Consider the following 17,880-nt stretch of genomic DNA (forward strand, 5'->3'; position numbering starts at 1 on the left):
AACGCAGTAAAAAGTAACTGGTGATTACATGCATTGGAGCAACAGGAAATGTAAAAAAAAAAAAAAAAATGGATATTGCGCTTATGTCTGTGAAGGTTCTCAGTCATCCAGGTCATCGTAGTCAAAGGAGCTTGCAAAGAAAAGCGTCTGGACTTCTTTAAGTTGCTTGAAGACGTTTCACCTCTCATCCGAGAAGCTTCTTCAGTTCTAATGTCAAATGGTGGAGAGTCCCAGATATAAACCTAGTGGGGGGATACTCCCACTAGGGTTATATCTGGGACTCTCCACCATTTGACTTTGCGCTTGTGCTGTGCAACACTGCAAATATATATATTTTTTTTTTCTATTTATTTTTAAAAGTAAATACAGGACCAGTATTTACCAGTACTGCAGATACTTTAACCTATAAATCAGAATCAGAATACTTTATTGATCCCTGGGGGAAATTATTTTGCATTATTATATGCAAAAGGCAGCTTTTGTAGGGGAGAGCAGTGCGCCATGATTTTGAACATATTTTAATGACCACTAAATTGTTGTGATTTTTACTTTCTGCAATACTTCATTAAAACAACAAAATCCTCTTTTCATCTTTATTTTAAACTAGGGTTTTGTTTTGTTTTTAGACATTAAATGTAAATGTGCCTCCAAAGCATTTTGGGTCAGTTTTCATTTTTCACAGTGAATGTGTGTATATTTTTTCCATTTCCAAAAAGATAATTTAAGACATTTCAGTGTACTTGGAAAATAGGAAATCCTATCACACTAGCACTAATCAATTACCAAGAACTGCACTGGTGTTGAGGTTATACCATTTTGATAAATCCACTTATCTCTTCATTATATACTCTGGTTAATAGTTTAGAAGTGGTAGGTTTAGCACAGAGTACAACCACAGGTCATTTTCAGCACAACTTTGCTGCATATAGTACAAACACATTTGAATTTTGATTTCAACATGACACTTTATTTAGATCTCATACATACAGAACAGAGCAGGCCTTGTTTAGCCTAACTTCATAGGCCTGGTTATAAAGAGAGAAGAAAAGAGAAAACAGCTGCACTTAAATATCTTTTCTTTTTTAAGAAATAAAGAAAATATAAAGTATAACCAAATATTAAACATATCACACAGCTTAATGAAATTTTAAACATACATTACTAATTCCTGCACTGATGAGAAAGGGCTACAGTAGATGGCTACAAAACGTTATAGGTTCATAAATATAATATAGTTTGAATACATTTGCTTTAGAGCTAAATTTATATTATTTCTTTTGAACTTAGAGTACATTATATGAAAAATACCTTTATGACCCCCAGTGCACAGCAGTTTGGTCTTTGATTTCAGTCTTTAACAAGCTGGAAGGAGCTCTATGAAGCAGGAAACAGAGGATGTGAACCCATCAGACAGGCGTAGACACGAGGTTCATGTTCCACAGTGTGCTACAGTTTGTAACTGAGCAAAAACATCACAAGCACACACAAAAGAAAACTACATTCAGATGAGTCTGAAGATCAAATACAGAAAAAAAGGCAAAATCATATTAAAACCATGAAAGAAACATGCTATGTTGTTACAACAATACAAATATTTTCAGTTTACTTCTTCTGGTTTCTGTAGTGTACATTGCAAAATGCTACCCAGGCTGATTGTGAAAACAATGTAATAATGCTACTGATATACAAAGATACATGACACAATGTTAAAAAAAATATTTAAAAGAAAGCAAACATGTCAAACAGATTCCTTACAAATACAAACAGCATGTATTCTCACAAAGACATTTACTGGTATGAGACCTGCTCACACCACCATTCAGTACTGCAGCGGCCCTATTCTGGTCACATGGTCATCCTCAATTTTTTATAACCAATTAAATAGTTCTCACTTGGGGGGGAAGTGGGGTTGAAGGAGTAGGGCAGGTTATTTTGATTATACTTATTATGCGGTTAGTTCGGAAAATTACATTGTTAGTATGGGAATAGAACATTAGCTTGAGACTCATCAGTACAAGCCACTATGTACAGACCACCACCCAGACCTTCAACTGATGTTTGAAGACCAAAAAGAAAAGAAAAACCTTCTTATTGACTGTTATCTATCTTGGTGACAATTTCACAGGGGTTAAGGCTTAAGATGTTCATAAAGTGCTCTGTATGACAATCAAATCCTCCGCAAGTGAATGCAGAAAAAAAAACTAATTTGATACGAGTTATTTCTTGTCACACAGTCAAGTGCTACTGCCATACAGAAGGTCTCACTACAGCCCTAAGGTTTGTCCTAAACTGATCTAAGGTCAGCACAGAGAAGGCTACATTTATCAACCAGCACTGAGCTGAAACCCCCAAAACACCAAAATACAAATGACATCATTCCAAATACCCAAACTGAGTCACACTGTGATACGCTTTAGTCTGATTTTTAAAAACTAAATCTCACACAGTCTTAATACTAGCAACTTTAAAGTTTTTCTAACCAAGGTTTAGTTTTGATATTAAACATTTAGGCACTCCTGTCTGCTACACCATTACGCTACAGTTCATGGCCCACTTCACTTTTATCAAATATGAAAAATACAAATGGCTGTGACGTTAACGGCAGATGAGGACTGAAGCATGTTTCTGCGGTTTATATAATTTACAAACACACGTTCACTGGCATGTAATACGTCTCAAATGATGTGAGCTCATAACATCTTTGAATATAACATGGTTAATGAGCAATAAATTACCTCTTTAATATAACAGTTCTTTATATCTCAGAAGATACAAAATAGTACTTTACAGCTGTATATATTCTGTAAAAAAGTATATCTCGGCAGACTTTTCAGGATTTCAGGAAAGGATCTTGCCGTTCGCGTTGGACCAGAAATATTTATATGTGAAGTAGAGTATGATCATATTGGTATTAGATGCTCTGCAAGTCAGCACCCGTGTACAGCCACAAAACACTGGGGTTGACATTGATATTGGCAAAAATCAGGTATAACACAGGGAGCTTGCCCAGGCTTTTTCCAACTTTACAGCTACAGTTTGTCATTTACTTCAGTCTCTTTCTGCTGAGGTGGTCATGTTTTTCAATGCTGCTGAGGTCACATTATAATCAACTTGTGTGTGGAATTAAACTGATCAAAAGAAATAAAGCGAACACTTGAACAATTTATAACATTGATTTTTGTTGTCATTTTGAATCCAGCCTTCAGAAGGCTTTCCAACTATATTGTTCCATTATTTTGTTCTCAACAAATTACACAGTGTGTGTCATAAAGACTTTCAGTTTGAATATTTAATTCATCGAGATACAGCATGTGATTTAAGTGTTCCCTTAATTTTTGGAGTAGTATATCGGAGTCCATGTGAAGCTACACTGTTTTTGCGTATGTAGTGCATTGATGTGTGCATGAGTGCTGCTGCTGCTTCAGACCAAGGTGCCTGGGTCAGCACTGGGCTCCTTTGGAGTCACCTCTTGCATCTGTGGATCAGATGTCTCCTGATAGAGAGAGAACTCCATCGACCTGTGGGGGGAGGTAAAACAAGTCAATATTGCACTCCCAAAAAAATAAAAAATAAGAGAGGAAACAAATAAACACCACAAGAAGCATGCAGTAAAACCACTAAGAAATTAATTTTCTTAGGGCCCACAAAAAAAGGGGAAAAAAGTGTGCAAGACTATAACAGAGCTTGGAGAGGCCCATCCTTGGAAGCAATCAGGAACAACAAAGAGTGTTGGCATGACGCTGCCAGCAGCAGGCGATAATGCTGACCAAGCCCAAAAAAATAAATAATAAAAAGAAAATAACACAGTGTCAGTTGTAAAAGAGGATGATAGATGGATTGGCTGAGGGGCAGAGTGAGTGTAACAGCACCAGCATCTGTTGGAAGCATTGCTGCCAACATCTAAGAAGACAGACAAATCATCTGTAACACACAGATTTCAGTAATGCATCCATGCTGTACATAACCTTAAAATCCAAGCATGAAAACAACTGTGTCTTTAGGAAAAGTGCAAGGTTTTCTGAGTATAAACATCAGCTAGTGAATCACATTTAAAAAAAAAATACTGACCTTCCATGGAGAGGGTGGCCATGGAAGCTGGCTGACTGGGGTATCTGAGGCCTTTGGAGGTTAGTTGGTTCACCTTGAACAGACTGGGCCTGGTGCACCAGTGGGTGTGGGTGTGAAAGACGAGAGATCCCTGCCTCGTGACCCTTTGGGGCAGCAGTAGGATAGCCAAGAGCATTCCTTAGGTACCAGTCTCTAAGGCCCTCCAGAGCCAGGGCTTTATGCAGGCTTCTTGTTGAGTCTTCTGGAGTAGGAAGAGAAAACTGTGGGGGTCTGCGGTTGAAGGAGGGACCAGACAAATCAGTCTGGTAAGGGTGCAGGTTGGGAATGGATGATGTGGTGGTTCCAGAAACAGGAAGGGGGGACTCGTACGCTGATAGTAGAATTGCATCTTGGGGATGTTGCTGCAAAGGAATAAAAGGTCCACAAGATTTGGTTCTGGTGACCTTGACCCTGCGTAGTTCAGCTTGGGATCCTCTAAGGACCATGGGACTGTAGGGAGGTGCAGCACTGGGAAGGTGCACCTGGGAATGGGAAAATCCATTGGCATGGGGAGGCACTGCTGCAGTGGATGAGCGAGGGGAGGACATGTCTTGCCAGATCCTTCCTGTGGACTGGTACAGATGGTGCTGCACTTGCACCCTCTGCTGTTTTCCCCAGATATAGTCCATCAAAAGTTCGTTGTAGCCACCGCTTGCTCCCCTGCCACCCATAGACAGACGCATTTTGACTTGCTCAACAGAGCTGTCCACATGCCCCTCGGGGCTGCCCAAGTGAATATGCCGCAGTTTTCCATCTGTCAGCGTCTCCGAACTCTTGTAGGGCCCTCCTCTCTGCGGCATGCCGTTTCTAGGGGCTGGGTCGTCTGGAAGGCTCGATCTGTCCAGCAGGGCCTCAGAGCTGTTGCTGCGCCTGGCTCGGGAGCTGTACGGACAGCTGCGGCGGTCAGAGGAAGAACCTTCTTGAGCCAACGGAATCATGTACGGCACATCCAGGCTGCCAGACCACTGTTTCAGCCCATTTCCACCAGATGCATCTGACCTAAGATATGAGCACAGCAAATGAGCACAGACAGCAGCAGCGCAAAGTAATCAGAGAGGAAACTAAAGAACTTTAGATACAGCAGAGTGAGTGACAGCAGCTTTAAGCTAATCCATGTAACTGAATTTCACAGAAAAGTTACCTTTTAAAAAAGGAAAATTTTTTATGCCAAAAGTCCAAAGAATTAAAAACCTTTGCTGGTAGCTGAATTTGACATTAATTGCAGTTACAACCTGAAGTCTCTGTCTTCATTTGGCTAAGTCATTAAGCCATTTCCAACCATACAGTTATCACAGGAGGCGGGAGGTGTGCAGCATCAGACAGAAGCAGCCCAGCATCACAGATTACCTGACATGAACGCTGATGGGAGCAGTTCGGGCCAACATAGGAGTTGCTGGAACACTTCTGCCTTCAACGTTAGAAGCACTTCTAGGTAAAGAGTGAGTTGGGCTGTGGAAGAAAACCAAAAAACAAAGAATCACAAGATGCAATTAGCATTTGTAACCCACACAATCCTGATCATTTACTTTTGTGTGCTTATGCTGTGAATGTAACAGAGCAGGCAGGCTGCACAGGGTCACCTTAAGATACACACCTAACAGAGCTAGTGACAGAGTTGCGTCGTGTCCTCATCTCGTAATAAATCTCCACTGGGGATAGCTTCCTGCTGATTCTGTGGTCAGGGCTGCCTGCAGTAAGTCGTGGCTGAGACAGAGATCGCTGGTCTGCAGCCACGCTCGGTGAAGACTCTGTAGGAGGAAGAACAACAAATCTTCTTTTGATGTAGTCAACTTTCAATAAAAGCCTTAAAAGTGCAATTTTTGGTGCAGAGCATTAATAACACTGCATATTCTCATGTTTTAAGAATGATGTTGGGTCAGAGGTTCAGTTATTTCTTTGGTGAATGTGGATACACACGGAGACTGTTGACTCACCATTGTCATGGGATGTTGAATCTGACATGGAGCTTGTACTCTCTGACATGACAGTGTCCTCTGAAACACAAAGGATATAGGTCGTAGGCAAAGCAGCATGACACCTGGTGGCTTAGGTAAACAAAAATGCAAAAGTGCAAAGATGATGTTTTCAGCATTGTGCTATTGTTATTGTGTAGCTTGGGGGGGGGGGGGGGGGGTGTTCTTTAAGTGTGCAGGTGTGGGATTAGTTGCCATGGTACTGTACCTGTGTGACAGCCCCGATGGACCGTTCTTTTGCTATTTGGAACGTTTCGGTCTGATTCTGAGTGTCTGTACAGAGCACCCGTGAAGATGGCTTTCATCTGCTTTCTTTGGGCAGCCTCATCCTGCTGCCAGGGAAAGTCACCCATGTTAGACTGAGTATACACACACACACACACACACACACACACACACACAAAACGGTACAGCTACTGCGTAAACACAATTGATATTCAAGGTGTTGACTTACCTCTGCCTTGGCAATGGGCGCTAGGCCAGCTCTCCGCTGCACCAGCGGGGGTTTCTCTCCTGTCTCCAATGGGAAAGCACGTGGCAATTTCCCAGTCAGCTCCTGTAGAGGACATCGATTAGCCCCCAGTTACTGAAATCCTTCTCACTGGCCACTGAGGTGCAAACTGTTTCATAAAGTCATAACCATTTAACGGATTACTTTAAGTCTCTTAAAAAAAATAAAAATAAAAATTCCTTAAATGGTCAAGATATGGCACGAGATATATGCCAGCAATAATTTGGCTGCGTTTAGCATTTACCTCTAAAGCAGAACCATAACTCTGCAGTTGAGAAGTGCTTCAGATGTCTAAGTAAGCTACACTGACAACAGAGCAGACAACTTCTGAATCCATAAATAGGCACACAGATAGAATGAGTCACCATCCAGCTGAAAACAGGGACGTGTTGAACAGCTGTTAAAGAAAAGCTGAGGCAGCTGCGGATTCATTAACATGCACTGACAGGCTCTCAGAAGCAATCAAGCAAAGATTTTGTCTGTGAAAAATATCCCCTTTTCAACAAGTTGTTAGCTGCAGCTGAGCTCAGATGTTCACGTTTATTCTCATTTTTACAGAAGACTTAAATTTGCTGTTAAACCACACTGCAGCTATCCACTCATCGCTTGAGGTGTACGGAGAGAGAATCTAAGCTGAGCTACGTTTCGAAGATGAAGCGAGATCGACTCACAGCTTCCTGCAAACAGACTTGTTTGAGCTCTCCCACTCTGGCGTTGAGGAGAGCCTCCAAGGCCTGCTTCCTCTCTTGCAGACTTGCGATCCTCTCAGCCTGCAGCTTGCCATCCTGGCAGCCTTGAACATCTAGGAGGCACAACACATGAAAGTCACTTTTGCACACAGTGAAATTCAGATGTGGACTCAAACTGGCAGTGATTTCATTAAAAACGCAATCTTGTGGGTTATGTTTATACTGTATCACAGTGTCGTGTTTTTGAAGGTGTCTGTTCTCAGAGTGCTCTGATAAGATTATCTGGCAGCTGTAGTGGCAGTATGTGAACAAAAGGTCTTCACAAAGACAGATGTTTTTTCAGCTGGCAGTTCCCTAGAGAAAAAACTGGCAGGAAAACAAGCAAGCTGATGGTTTCTCAAGCCTTTTCAGACTTGTCCACAGATGGAAGTGTGAATCCTTACACTGTGAATAGTCATCATTACTCACCAGGAGCCCCCAAACCCATGGATGTGATCAGATGTCCTTTGACCTCCATGTGATGTAATTCTGGGGACTTTACAATTCACGCTCTCAGCCACACCCTCACCTGAGAAAGAGAGATGAAGGTTTAAAATGTATCATTAGCCAGCTTTGTGTTATCTGGAGGTACAAGACACAAATATTTTAGAAATCTGCCAAAAACCTGTTTGAAATATACCCAAATGTGAGCCAGTACACTGGACTTATGTGAGGAGTTAAGTAAATCAAATGGGCTGATTCTTATATAGCGCTTTTCTACTCTCCTGGAGCGTTTATATGCCACACTCACCGGAGCTGTTTTCTATGCTTTTTAACTAACATTCATACTCCAGTGGATGCATCAGAGAGCAACTTGGGGTTAGTATCTTGCCCAAGGATATTTGGCATTCAGACTCAGGTAGCCAGGGATCAAACCACCAGCCTTCCAATCAGTAGACTGACCTGCTCTACCTCCTGAGCTACAGCCACCCCAAGCATTACATCCAATCACTGAAACTAATTTTTCGGTTCAAGTAACATGAAGTAACTGTAACTGAGCACTGGAAATAGCAGCCACAGCACATACATACATACACATATACTGTACATACGTGTATGTATGTATGTATGTATGTATGTATGTATGTATGTATGTATGTATGTATGTATGTATGTATGTATGTATGTATGTATATCGGAGTTGCAGAAAGGTGCGACAAAGAAGGTGCATAAGAAATACAGCAAGCTGTCCATACCTGAGGCCTTGGAAACTGCCAAGCAAAGACTCACAGCCTTGGCCAGCCGCTTGAGGAGGTACACCAGAGAGATAGAAGGCAGGAGAATAAACCAGCTGTTCTCCACAGAACCAGCAAAGGTGTACTCTCAGTGGCAAGGGAACAATAAGAGAACAGCACCACCAAGGCTGGAGACGGAGCAATACTGGAAGGGCATATGGGAGAAGGACGCAACCCATAACGGCAATGCTCAGTGGCTAGTGGATCTGAGGGCAGATCACAGCGAACTCCCTGAACAGGGTCCAGTAACCATCACAGTGGCAGATATCCAAGAACGGGTCTCCAGTATGAAGAGTTGGACAGCACCAGGCCCCGACATGGTTCACGCCTACTGGCTAAAGAAGCTGACTGCACTCCACGAGCGCCTAGCAGCACAAATGAACCAGCTGCTAGTTAACGAGAGACACCCGGAATGGCTAACCGAAGGTCGGACGGTCCTGATCCCCAAGGACCCCAAGAAGGAACCGGTCCCCTCCAACTACCGACCAATAACCTGCCTCAGTACTACATGGAAGCTCCTGTCAGGCATCATATCGGCTAAGATGAACAGGCACATGGGTCAATACATGAGCGGGACACAGAAAGGAATTGGCAAGAATACCAGAGGCGCAAAACACCAGCTACTGGTAGACAGAACAATCAGCCGAGACTGCAAGACCAGACTGACCAACCTGTGCACTGCCTGGATTGATTACAAGAAGGCCTATGACTCAATGCCCCACAGCTGGATACTGGAATGCCTAGAATTGTACAAGATCAATGGGACCCTAAGAGCCTTCATCAGGAACTCAATGGGGATGTGGCGTACAACACTAGAGGCCAACTCCAAGCCCATAGCACAAGTCACCATCAAGTGCGGGATCTACCAAGGAGATGCTCTGTCCCCACTGCTGTTCTGCATAGGCCTGAACCCCCTCAGTGAGATCATTAACAAGACTGGCTACGGATACCGACTACGGAACAGAGCAGTTGTCAGCCACCTCCTGTACATGGATGACATCAAGCTGTATGCCAAGAGTGAACGAGACATCGATTCACTGATCCACACTACCAGGCTATACAGCAATGACATTGGAATGTCGTTCGGACTGGAGAAGTGTAGTCGGATGGTAACAAAGAGAGGGAAGGTAGTCAGAACTGAGGGGATTGAACTACCAGAAGGCAACATTGCAGACATAGAGGACAGTTACAAGTACTTGGGGATCCCACAGGCGAATGGGAACCATGAAGAGGCCGCTAGAAAAGCTGCAACCACCAAGTACCTGCAGAGGGTCAGGCAAGTCCTGAGGAGTCAGCTGAATGGTAAGAACAAGATCCGGGCCATCAACACGTACGCCCTGCCCGTGATCAGGTACCCTGCTGGGGTAATAGGCTGGCCAAAGGAGGAGATAGAAGCCACTGACATAAAGACAAGAAAGCTCCTTACCATGCATGGAGGGTTTCACCCCAAATCCAGCACCCTGAGGCTGTACGCTAAGCGGAAGGAAGGGGGCCGGGGACTGGTGAGTGTCAGCACCACAGTCCAGGATGAGACAACGAACATCCAAGAATACATTGGGAAGATGGCCCCAACTGACCGAGTGCTCAGTGAATACCTCAGGCAGCAGAAACCCAAGAAAGAGGAGGGAGACGAGGAACCATCATGGAAGGACAGGCCCCTGCATGGTATGTACCACCGGCAGATAGAGGAGGTGGCTGATATCCAGAAATCCTACCAGTGGCTGGACAAAGCTGGACTGAAAGACAGCACAGAGGCACTAATCATGGCAGCACAAGAACAAGCTCTGAGCACAAGATCCATACAGGCTGGGGTCTATCACACCAGGCAAGACCCCAAGTGCAGGCTGTGTAAAGATGCCCCAGAGACAATCCAGCACATAACAGCAGGGTGCAAGATGCTAGCAGGCAAGGCATACATGGAACGCCATAACCAAGTGGCCGGCATAGTGTACAGGAACATCTGTGCCGAGTATAACCTGGAAGTCCCGAGGTCAAAATGGGAGATGCCCCCAAGGGTGGTGGAGAATGACCGAGCTAAGATCCTGTGGGACTTCCAGATACAGACGGACAAAATGGTGGTGGCTAACCAACCGGACATAGTGGTTGTAGACAAACAGAAGAAGACGGCCGTAGTGATCGATGTAGCGGTTCCGAATGACAGCAATATCAGGAAGAAGGAACACGAGAAGCTGGAGAAATACCAAGGGCTCAGAGAAGAGCTCGAGAGGATGTGGAGGGTGAAGGTAACGGTGGTCCCCGTGGTAATCGGAGCACTAGGTGCGGTGACTCCCAAGCTAGGCGAGTGGCTCCAGCAGATCCCGGGAATAACATCGGAGATCTCTGTCCAGAAGAGCGCAGTCCTGGGAACAGCTAAGATACTGCGCAGGACCCTCAAGCTCCCAAGCCTCTGGTAGAGGACCCGAGCTTGAAGGATAAACCGCCCGCAGGGGCGTGCTGGGTGTTTTTTTTATTATTTTTTTATATATATATATATATATATATATATATATATATATATATATATATATATATATATATATATATATATATATATATATATATATATATATATATATATATATATACACACACACACACACACAAACAAAAAAAAAAAAGCATTCCATCAGATGGCACAAGGGTCCATCAGGGGGCGCTGCTGTCCCTCTGCTCAGGTATTTAAAAACTGTATCACTAATTACGAGTTAGTTTCTGTAACAACAGACTTGTGGGAGAATATTTGACTCAGAAAGAGAAAAGACAAAAAAATGTCTTAGATCAGAAAAAAAAGGCACCAGGTGATAGCAACAATTTAAATGAAACCACAATAAACCCAGTTATGACGGTATGCAAGATTATAAATTTAGGATTTAATGAGTTCTAGAGAACATTTTGAGAGTAAGTTCATCTAGAGTCCAAACATAACTTGCAGACTAGGCCTTCTGAAAGAGAGTAATACTCTAAATACTCCAAAATTAGCCCTTGGATGCAATTAGTAGCCAATTAATTTGCAAAGAGAAGGAAAATGAGACGAGATAAGTAGCATTAATAATGTATGGACAGATACAGAGGGAGAAATCTAATCCCTGTGTGTTTCATGCCTCACAAGCTCAAAGCTACCATCACAAAAAAAGCAAGAGAAACAGAGCCAGAAGCAAAGTGTTGGAATAAGTAACAAAGCCGGCGAAGAATGCAATCAGTGGCATTTCCTCCAAGCGACTGTCATAAATGTCAAGGTTCACACAAAATTCACATCATTTTAAAACTTCTACATATAATCATCTATTTATCTGTTGAGAAGGAACAACAGATAATCGGGGGGAAAAACTAAGACATGTACTGTTTTTACTAAACTGTTGCAGGTGAGGCTCGGTTCATATACTCTCTTCTACATAATGGAGATTCATTACAAACAAAGCCTCTTCCCTAATGCCCAGTAGAGACTTGACATCCAAAAATAGCGATCGCGTTTTCTGCCAAAACCTCTCGCTCGGCGTTGCTCACAAATCGCTGCCGTAAATAAGCATCCTGCTGTCTTCTTGCCAGTCGAGTAAATCATAAAACGGCTCCATTCAGCCCACAAATCTAGATGGAAGGCCTCAAGGGCTGGATCAGAATTACCATTTCCAAAGATTGCTTCTGCCAGTGTCCCATCTTTCAAAAGGAAACATTTATCTATCAGTTAGTCTGAGCAGCTGTCTCAGAGCTCTGCTCAGATTTTTGGCTTTTTTTAGGCCAGAAACATTAGAGTTCTGTTTTCCTGCCTCAAACAACACGACGCTCACTTTCTGTGAAGACATACTTGAAATACTTCCAGAGTTTGCATTGGCTCCTGTTCTGGAAGTGAACCAGTAAGTGCTGTTTGCTCCTGTACATGCGAAAACCCCCGCATGCTTGACCTCCTATTGACAGACAAACAGGAGCCTTTCACACAAGCAAGTGGCAGACAAAAGCTCATCACATGAATCCTGTTACACAAAAACGAGTTCATGATGATTAAATTTTCAGTTAATCTAATACACCAAGTGGGATTTTCACCTGGGAGTGTACAAGGCAGTGTCATGTCTGTTCTTTGTTGAACAGCCGAACAGTAAACCCACAGAGAGAAGCAGTCGAGAGGAGACTGAGACATTTGGTATTCATCTGGACTGTCGCTGGGCAGCTGGAGCCAAAAGGCTGCCATGCCCCTAAGAATGGCTTTGTCCAGCAACCAAAACATTTCCAAGGAAATTCAGTGCAATCCCCCCCTTTTGTTTTTGTTAAACAAAACTAAATGTGCCCACTCTGTCATCATAAAAACACTAAAACCTCAGTCCTCAGTGCAGATATCACTGGTTCATCTTTGCTACTATAACAATACGTCTCACACTTCCTTTTTATAGTCTTACAATGAGCATCCTAGCAAGAAACAACACATTCTTCCTCTTACTTAGATAAAGTTTAATTCCTTAGCAAGCTGCATTTAATTTATGTCCTGAAGAAGGAATTCAGTGCCACATAAATTGGGGACACCAAATCATGAAATAGTGTGTGAAATAATCTGTTCTGTTTCTGTTATGCAGTTGAATAGCAGCTGAAATATGGCAGACATGTTTTGGCAGCGCATTATGATGACAAATTGAAGACCTCAATCAATGTGACCGTAATGAAAATGGGCTTGAAACTTTCAATATCATTTTTTTTGTGTAATTACTTCACAAATGGATAATTTTCTCAGTTATTTGTAATTGTTAATGTCAGGTTGTTTCTTCAGAGTAATGTCTTTGAGCAAAAATTAAAATCATTCTGCAATGGCCCCTTTCTGTGTTTTGTGCCTGAAATTTTTAACTGTACCATTAGTTTTGTCCACAACAAACCACAAACCAACTAGTACATTTGCTTTACTTTGAAATAATAGGAATAACTGTACATTCCAGCTTATTACATTAGGGTGAAACCCACCTGATAACCTCCAGTTATTTAGACTTGTGGGTAAAAGCGGCCTATTATGGGAGGGTTAGCAGACATGGCTAACAAATACCTTAAAGACCTTTATTCACCATCCCTTACCCACCTAAATGACATCTATGAAATGTTTGTTGGCTGGTTGTAGGCTACTCCTAATTTTTCCTGCTGTTCAGCAGTGGTTGAACCTACAGTGCATCTTGTTATAAAGGTGTTTATAACTACAGAAAGAATGCAAAGACACCACAATGGGGCTATGGTTAAAACACCATAGCAGTAATCACTGTGTAATAGCAGCTAGAGGAAAGGTGAAGACCAGTTGCAACAGATCCACCATGGCCACACGTAACAGATAACACACCTGAGGGGATCAGATGCATCACTACCTTAAGTTAAGTGCCAGCTTTGTAAGCACCTGCTGTGCAGAGGCACAGGTGTGACAATACAGGACTGCAACACACTTCGGGGGGGGAAGCATGAGTGAGATGGTAAATGCACTACTACATGAACCCTTTTCCCGACATGACATACGTCTGATGCTTTTTTCCAGCACTTTCTATCACCCACAAAGGAGTACAGCATCTTGCCCAAAGACACTTTAACATGGAGACTGGAGTAGCTCAGAATTGAACCACAGACCTTCTGATTAACGGATGACAACGACCTCCTGAACCACAGCCGCCCTCACAGAATCTGAGGAGATATAGATTTTAAACACCACAGCTTCAAACACTTGTTGGCCGAGCATGCGTATGGGCTGTGGATGGTGGTACAGATAGCACTGAAGGAACCGTGTCGATGAAAACATGAGCCGTGCGATGAGAGCGAGCTGCCCTGTGCAGCTCGTATCACTCAAATGCAAATCGAGGAAGAGTTTAATATTCTAGACGGGCTAAACACTGAAGCCCGTACCGTAGCTCTGATCCTCCTGTGTCCACACAAGGAGCCATAATGCTCTCTCGTCAGCTTAGAAGTGATGCATATTAGCTTGAAATATTCACAGCAAAGCTACATTCCTACAGACAACAGTTTTATGCGTCGTCTCCCTTGATAAACACGATGGCTCTCGGCTCTTAAACAGATTCACTCTCTCTCTACTGTCAGCTTTCATGTGGCCCAAGAGTCCTGGGAACAGGAAAAGCTATTGTTGAGAATTTATAATACACATATTCAAGACTTAAAACTACAAGTCTTAATACAGTGCGGCAGGAGCTTTTGCAGCACCACCATATGCTGCACAGCAGGTTTATTGGTCTCTTTCAACAGGCGGCTGTGGTATAAAGGAGCAGCTGAAACCCCACCTCCAGCTAACTATGGGCAGGTGAGGCCAGCAGCCCTCATGTTGACCGCTGGTGTTGACACAGCTGCTGCTGTTGTCAACTTACACATGTGAACCAGAGGAGGGTTACAACTACACAGCTCCTGTTAGGCTAGCATGAGGATCCCCCGCTGGTTCCTGAGAATAGGCAGCAGACAGTTAAAAACTACAGTTTGCACCACTGTCTGTGTCAGTTGTTACAAAGTAGTGTCTCACTGCTTTCACTGGTGCACCAGGACAGCATTTCTCCGTGTCTAAAGCCATACTGATCTAATCTATAGGAGAACAGTAATGCAACTCCCAAACATTGACTATCAGACCCCAAGGACCCTGTAAGGATGGGATAGAAATGTAAGAAGGAGGAAGATGTAATTTATGATTCAACAAAGAAGAGATTGGACAAGGTCAGACATACGGCTGATTCAGAGCTGCCTCCACCTGAGCAACCCCTAGAACTGTGGATGGAGGGCTTATGCAGGGGTCAGGTGACCCTCCAACCAACCCCACGCACCAATGTGATCTCTTTGTTTTGCTCTCTATATCCATGAAATACTGATTTATAATGCACTTATCAGCACAAGGCAGGGCAGCTTAGCCAAGGCTGACCAATCGTATAGCTCGTCCTCTCTCCCTCCCCGGGCCTTGATGCTCACCTTTGTATGTTTGACACAACTACCACAGGCAAAACAAAGCAAAGCCCAGTGATTGCTATCCACCTGGATTCCGCTAAGCTGAGGTTGGAGGAGAGGAGGGTGCAGTAATAAAGAAAGGAATGTGACTCTAATGTCCGAGGGGATTATTGCTATACATTTTTCCTTTGGTCTGTAACACCTGGAGGGATTTCTGTATGTCCAACGCTGTTTTTAATGCTCTGTGGCTTGCTGTAACCCACTTTGCTGATTCTGGAAAGAGTTCAGTGCTTTTGTTTCGCTCAGACTTATGAAGTGCAGCCACAGCAGCCACGCCATTACATTCAATATTTACACACTAAAGGACCTTGATCTGATTTTTTTGTGTTTTGAAGAAAAGTAGGTGAATACGCTCCCCCATCTGTAGTACTACAGTCGCCTGATCAGACTTTATTCCTTGGTTCTAGCAACAAGATACTTTAGATGAAGCTAAATGTTTCTCATTTTGACTCTATGTCTATGTGCTAGTAAGAAGTAGTGAAACGACTAACCAGATCAAGCAGCCAGTGTTTCTTTTCACACTCTGTACTTAACGTGCATGTTTTGTCAGTTACCTACTACAGAACTACACATTCAAATTTGTGTCAGCCCATGTCTTAAGGGGATTGTTTAAAAAAAAAAAAGAAAAAATATTGTAACCTTGATGCAATGGTATTAAATGTTATTAAAAAAAATGCAACTGTGACAAAGCTATCTGGGTCAAAGTCCACGTCCATGGAATGTGACTGAACTGTACTGAAACACAACAGCCAAAGGGAGTGCTTTGTACTGTACAGGCGAACAGAAACACTAACATGACTGGTTTCATCCTAATCCCTGTGATCAAGAGGAAACTGAGCATGAGAATGGTCTCCCAGCACACCAACCCCTTTGCTTGTAAATGTCATGTCCCTGCACTAACAACTGTAAATAAAAAAGGAGCAATGAGCATAAGGCTTCAAAGGAAAACCCTCTTGTAAAAAACAGAGGTGTTTCCCAGAAACGCCAAAAGGTGGACTACAGTGACTCGCTGTAAAAGGCACCAACACATTTTTACGAGCCCACCCCACCAAAAGGGATCCTGACGGACAGGCTCGCTCAGGGATCTGTTAATAATAGGAGCTTAACGCTGCTGCATGTGACCGAGCAGTATTAATAAATGAGAGGAGTGAAGCAATAAGGCCCAGGAGACGGCAGTAACAAGATGTTCGGGTCTGTTTTTTTGCTCCATAACAATACAGCAACAGGGGAGAAGTTATGCATTCCCGGGAAGCTTGGCACACATTTTCACTCCTTTAAAAATTGAATTTGAGACGTTCTTGCAGTTCTGCCACCCCCTGCCTCCTGACGAGCGTGCCACACAAACGACCCGTTGCACTGTTTTCTGGCACAACGCGTACACAAACGCAAGGCTCTCACTTGATGCGGTCCTTGCATTCATCGTACGGACATGTGATTTGGCTCAGCATAAAGCACGCGTTCGCACATCCAGTCTGCGCTGATCCCCGCATCTGCATAGCCGTTGCAGACGGCGGCGCACCGGCTGATAATGAAACGCACCGGACTCATTATGGAAGCGATAACACATCGCAGGTGTGTCACAGCCCGCCACGATGACAAACGCCTTTTCACACGAGCTAAATGCGTGAACAGATGCGAGGACGTTTTGCGGACTCGCGTTTAGGCCGATGCATTTCATTTTATAGAGAATATCTCATTTTTTTAAAAAGCCGTACTGGTAACTATTAATTAATACGCCCATTTAGGATGGAAGAGGACATATTGGAGCAGAATCCCCTCTTACCAGAGAGCATGACTGATGCCTTGCGAGGTCTCCATGGTTCTCTGGAGCGAAAGCAGGGGGAGGAAAATCATTCCTGCTTGTTTTTATTGGCAAAATGTGCGGAGATCCACGGAAAAGAGCTGCCCGTTCATGATGGTTCACTATCCCAATTGTAATTCACCAGCAGCCTCGCGACCTCCGCTGCGTCGGAGCTCTGCGCATCTCAACAGACCTGCTTTCTGCGCGGCATGAAAACGCTCTCTTTCACACAGCCAGCTGACTCCAACACGACCACAGCGACGATGCCCCTCCCCAGATGGTACATGCCTTCAATGTGCGCCACTCGATCCGCTAATAAGAATGTAACCCAGGTGTTGCACATTAGCGTGGATTCATGTGCAGCATTCAAGGTAACCCTCTCCAAACCCCCAAGAGACTTTTTTTCCAGATTTAAAAATTGATACGTTCAACTCGAAAAATTCAAATAGTCGTTTTAGTTTTACTGCTTTCTATGTCAGAGATAATTTGGACCGCACCATACCAAATTATAGCAGCCCAACATGGCTTTTTAATGGGAAGTTTATTGCGTTCTTCCATCCTTAATTCCATAACT

The 17,880-nt window shown here is 43.5% G+C and overlaps 1 protein-coding gene across 3 annotated transcripts; it reads right to left on the reverse strand.

Moving 5' to 3' along the window:
• Positions 1–931: 931 nt before the first annotated feature.
• On the reverse strand, positions 932–17,561 carry ccdc120b (coiled-coil domain containing 120b). Of its 3 annotated transcripts, none has more exons than XM_085405771.1 (10): positions 17,289–17,561; positions 7,749–7,848; positions 7,263–7,393; positions 6,535–6,636; positions 6,289–6,409; positions 6,042–6,101; positions 5,702–5,855; positions 5,455–5,556; positions 4,069–5,106; positions 932–3,518 (listed from the first exon to the last, which is right to left on the reverse strand). In XM_085405771.1, exons 2-10 carry the CDS (start codon positions 7,795–7,797, stop codon positions 3,422–3,424), a joined length of 1,854 nt encoding a protein of 617 aa, XP_085261897.1. In that variant the 5' UTR covers positions 7,798–7,848; positions 17,289–17,561; the 3' UTR covers positions 932–3,421. The 3 variants fall into 3 exon arrangements, with proteins under 3 accessions (XP_085261897.1, XP_085261894.1, XP_085261895.1); XM_085405768.1 differs by having other exon boundaries at positions 6,289–6,412; positions 17,289–17,560; XM_085405769.1 differs by lacking the exon at positions 17,289–17,561 and adding an exon at positions 8,516–8,653 and having other exon boundaries at positions 6,289–6,412.
• Between the last annotated feature and the right edge of the window lie 319 nt (positions 17,562–17,880).

Source organism: Rhamphochromis longiceps, linkage group LG5, assembly GCF_057381845.1.
Source record: "Rhamphochromis longiceps isolate RC_006_pf linkage group LG5, R_longiceps_female_GT1.1, whole genome shotgun sequence".
Classification (NCBI taxonomy): domain Eukaryota; kingdom Metazoa; phylum Chordata; class Actinopteri; order Cichliformes; family Cichlidae; genus Rhamphochromis; species Rhamphochromis longiceps.

What these genes read in the sequence shown, in the direction of transcription:
- ccdc120b (XM_085405768.1), bottom strand. Translation starts at nt 7,797, where the DNA reads ATGGAGGTCAAAGGACATCTGATCACATCCATGGGTTTGGGGGCTCCT. An exon ending in AAGTCTGTTTGCAGGAAGCT is followed by an intron (nt 6,637 to 7,262) that starts GTGAGTCGATCT and finishes TGTCCTCTACAG; the next exon opens with GAGCTGACTGGGAAATTGCC. An exon ending in CCCATCAGCGTTCATGTCAG is followed by an intron (nt 5,107 to 5,454) that starts GTAATCTGTGAT and finishes CTCATATCTTAG; the next exon opens with GTCAGATGCATCTGGTGGAA.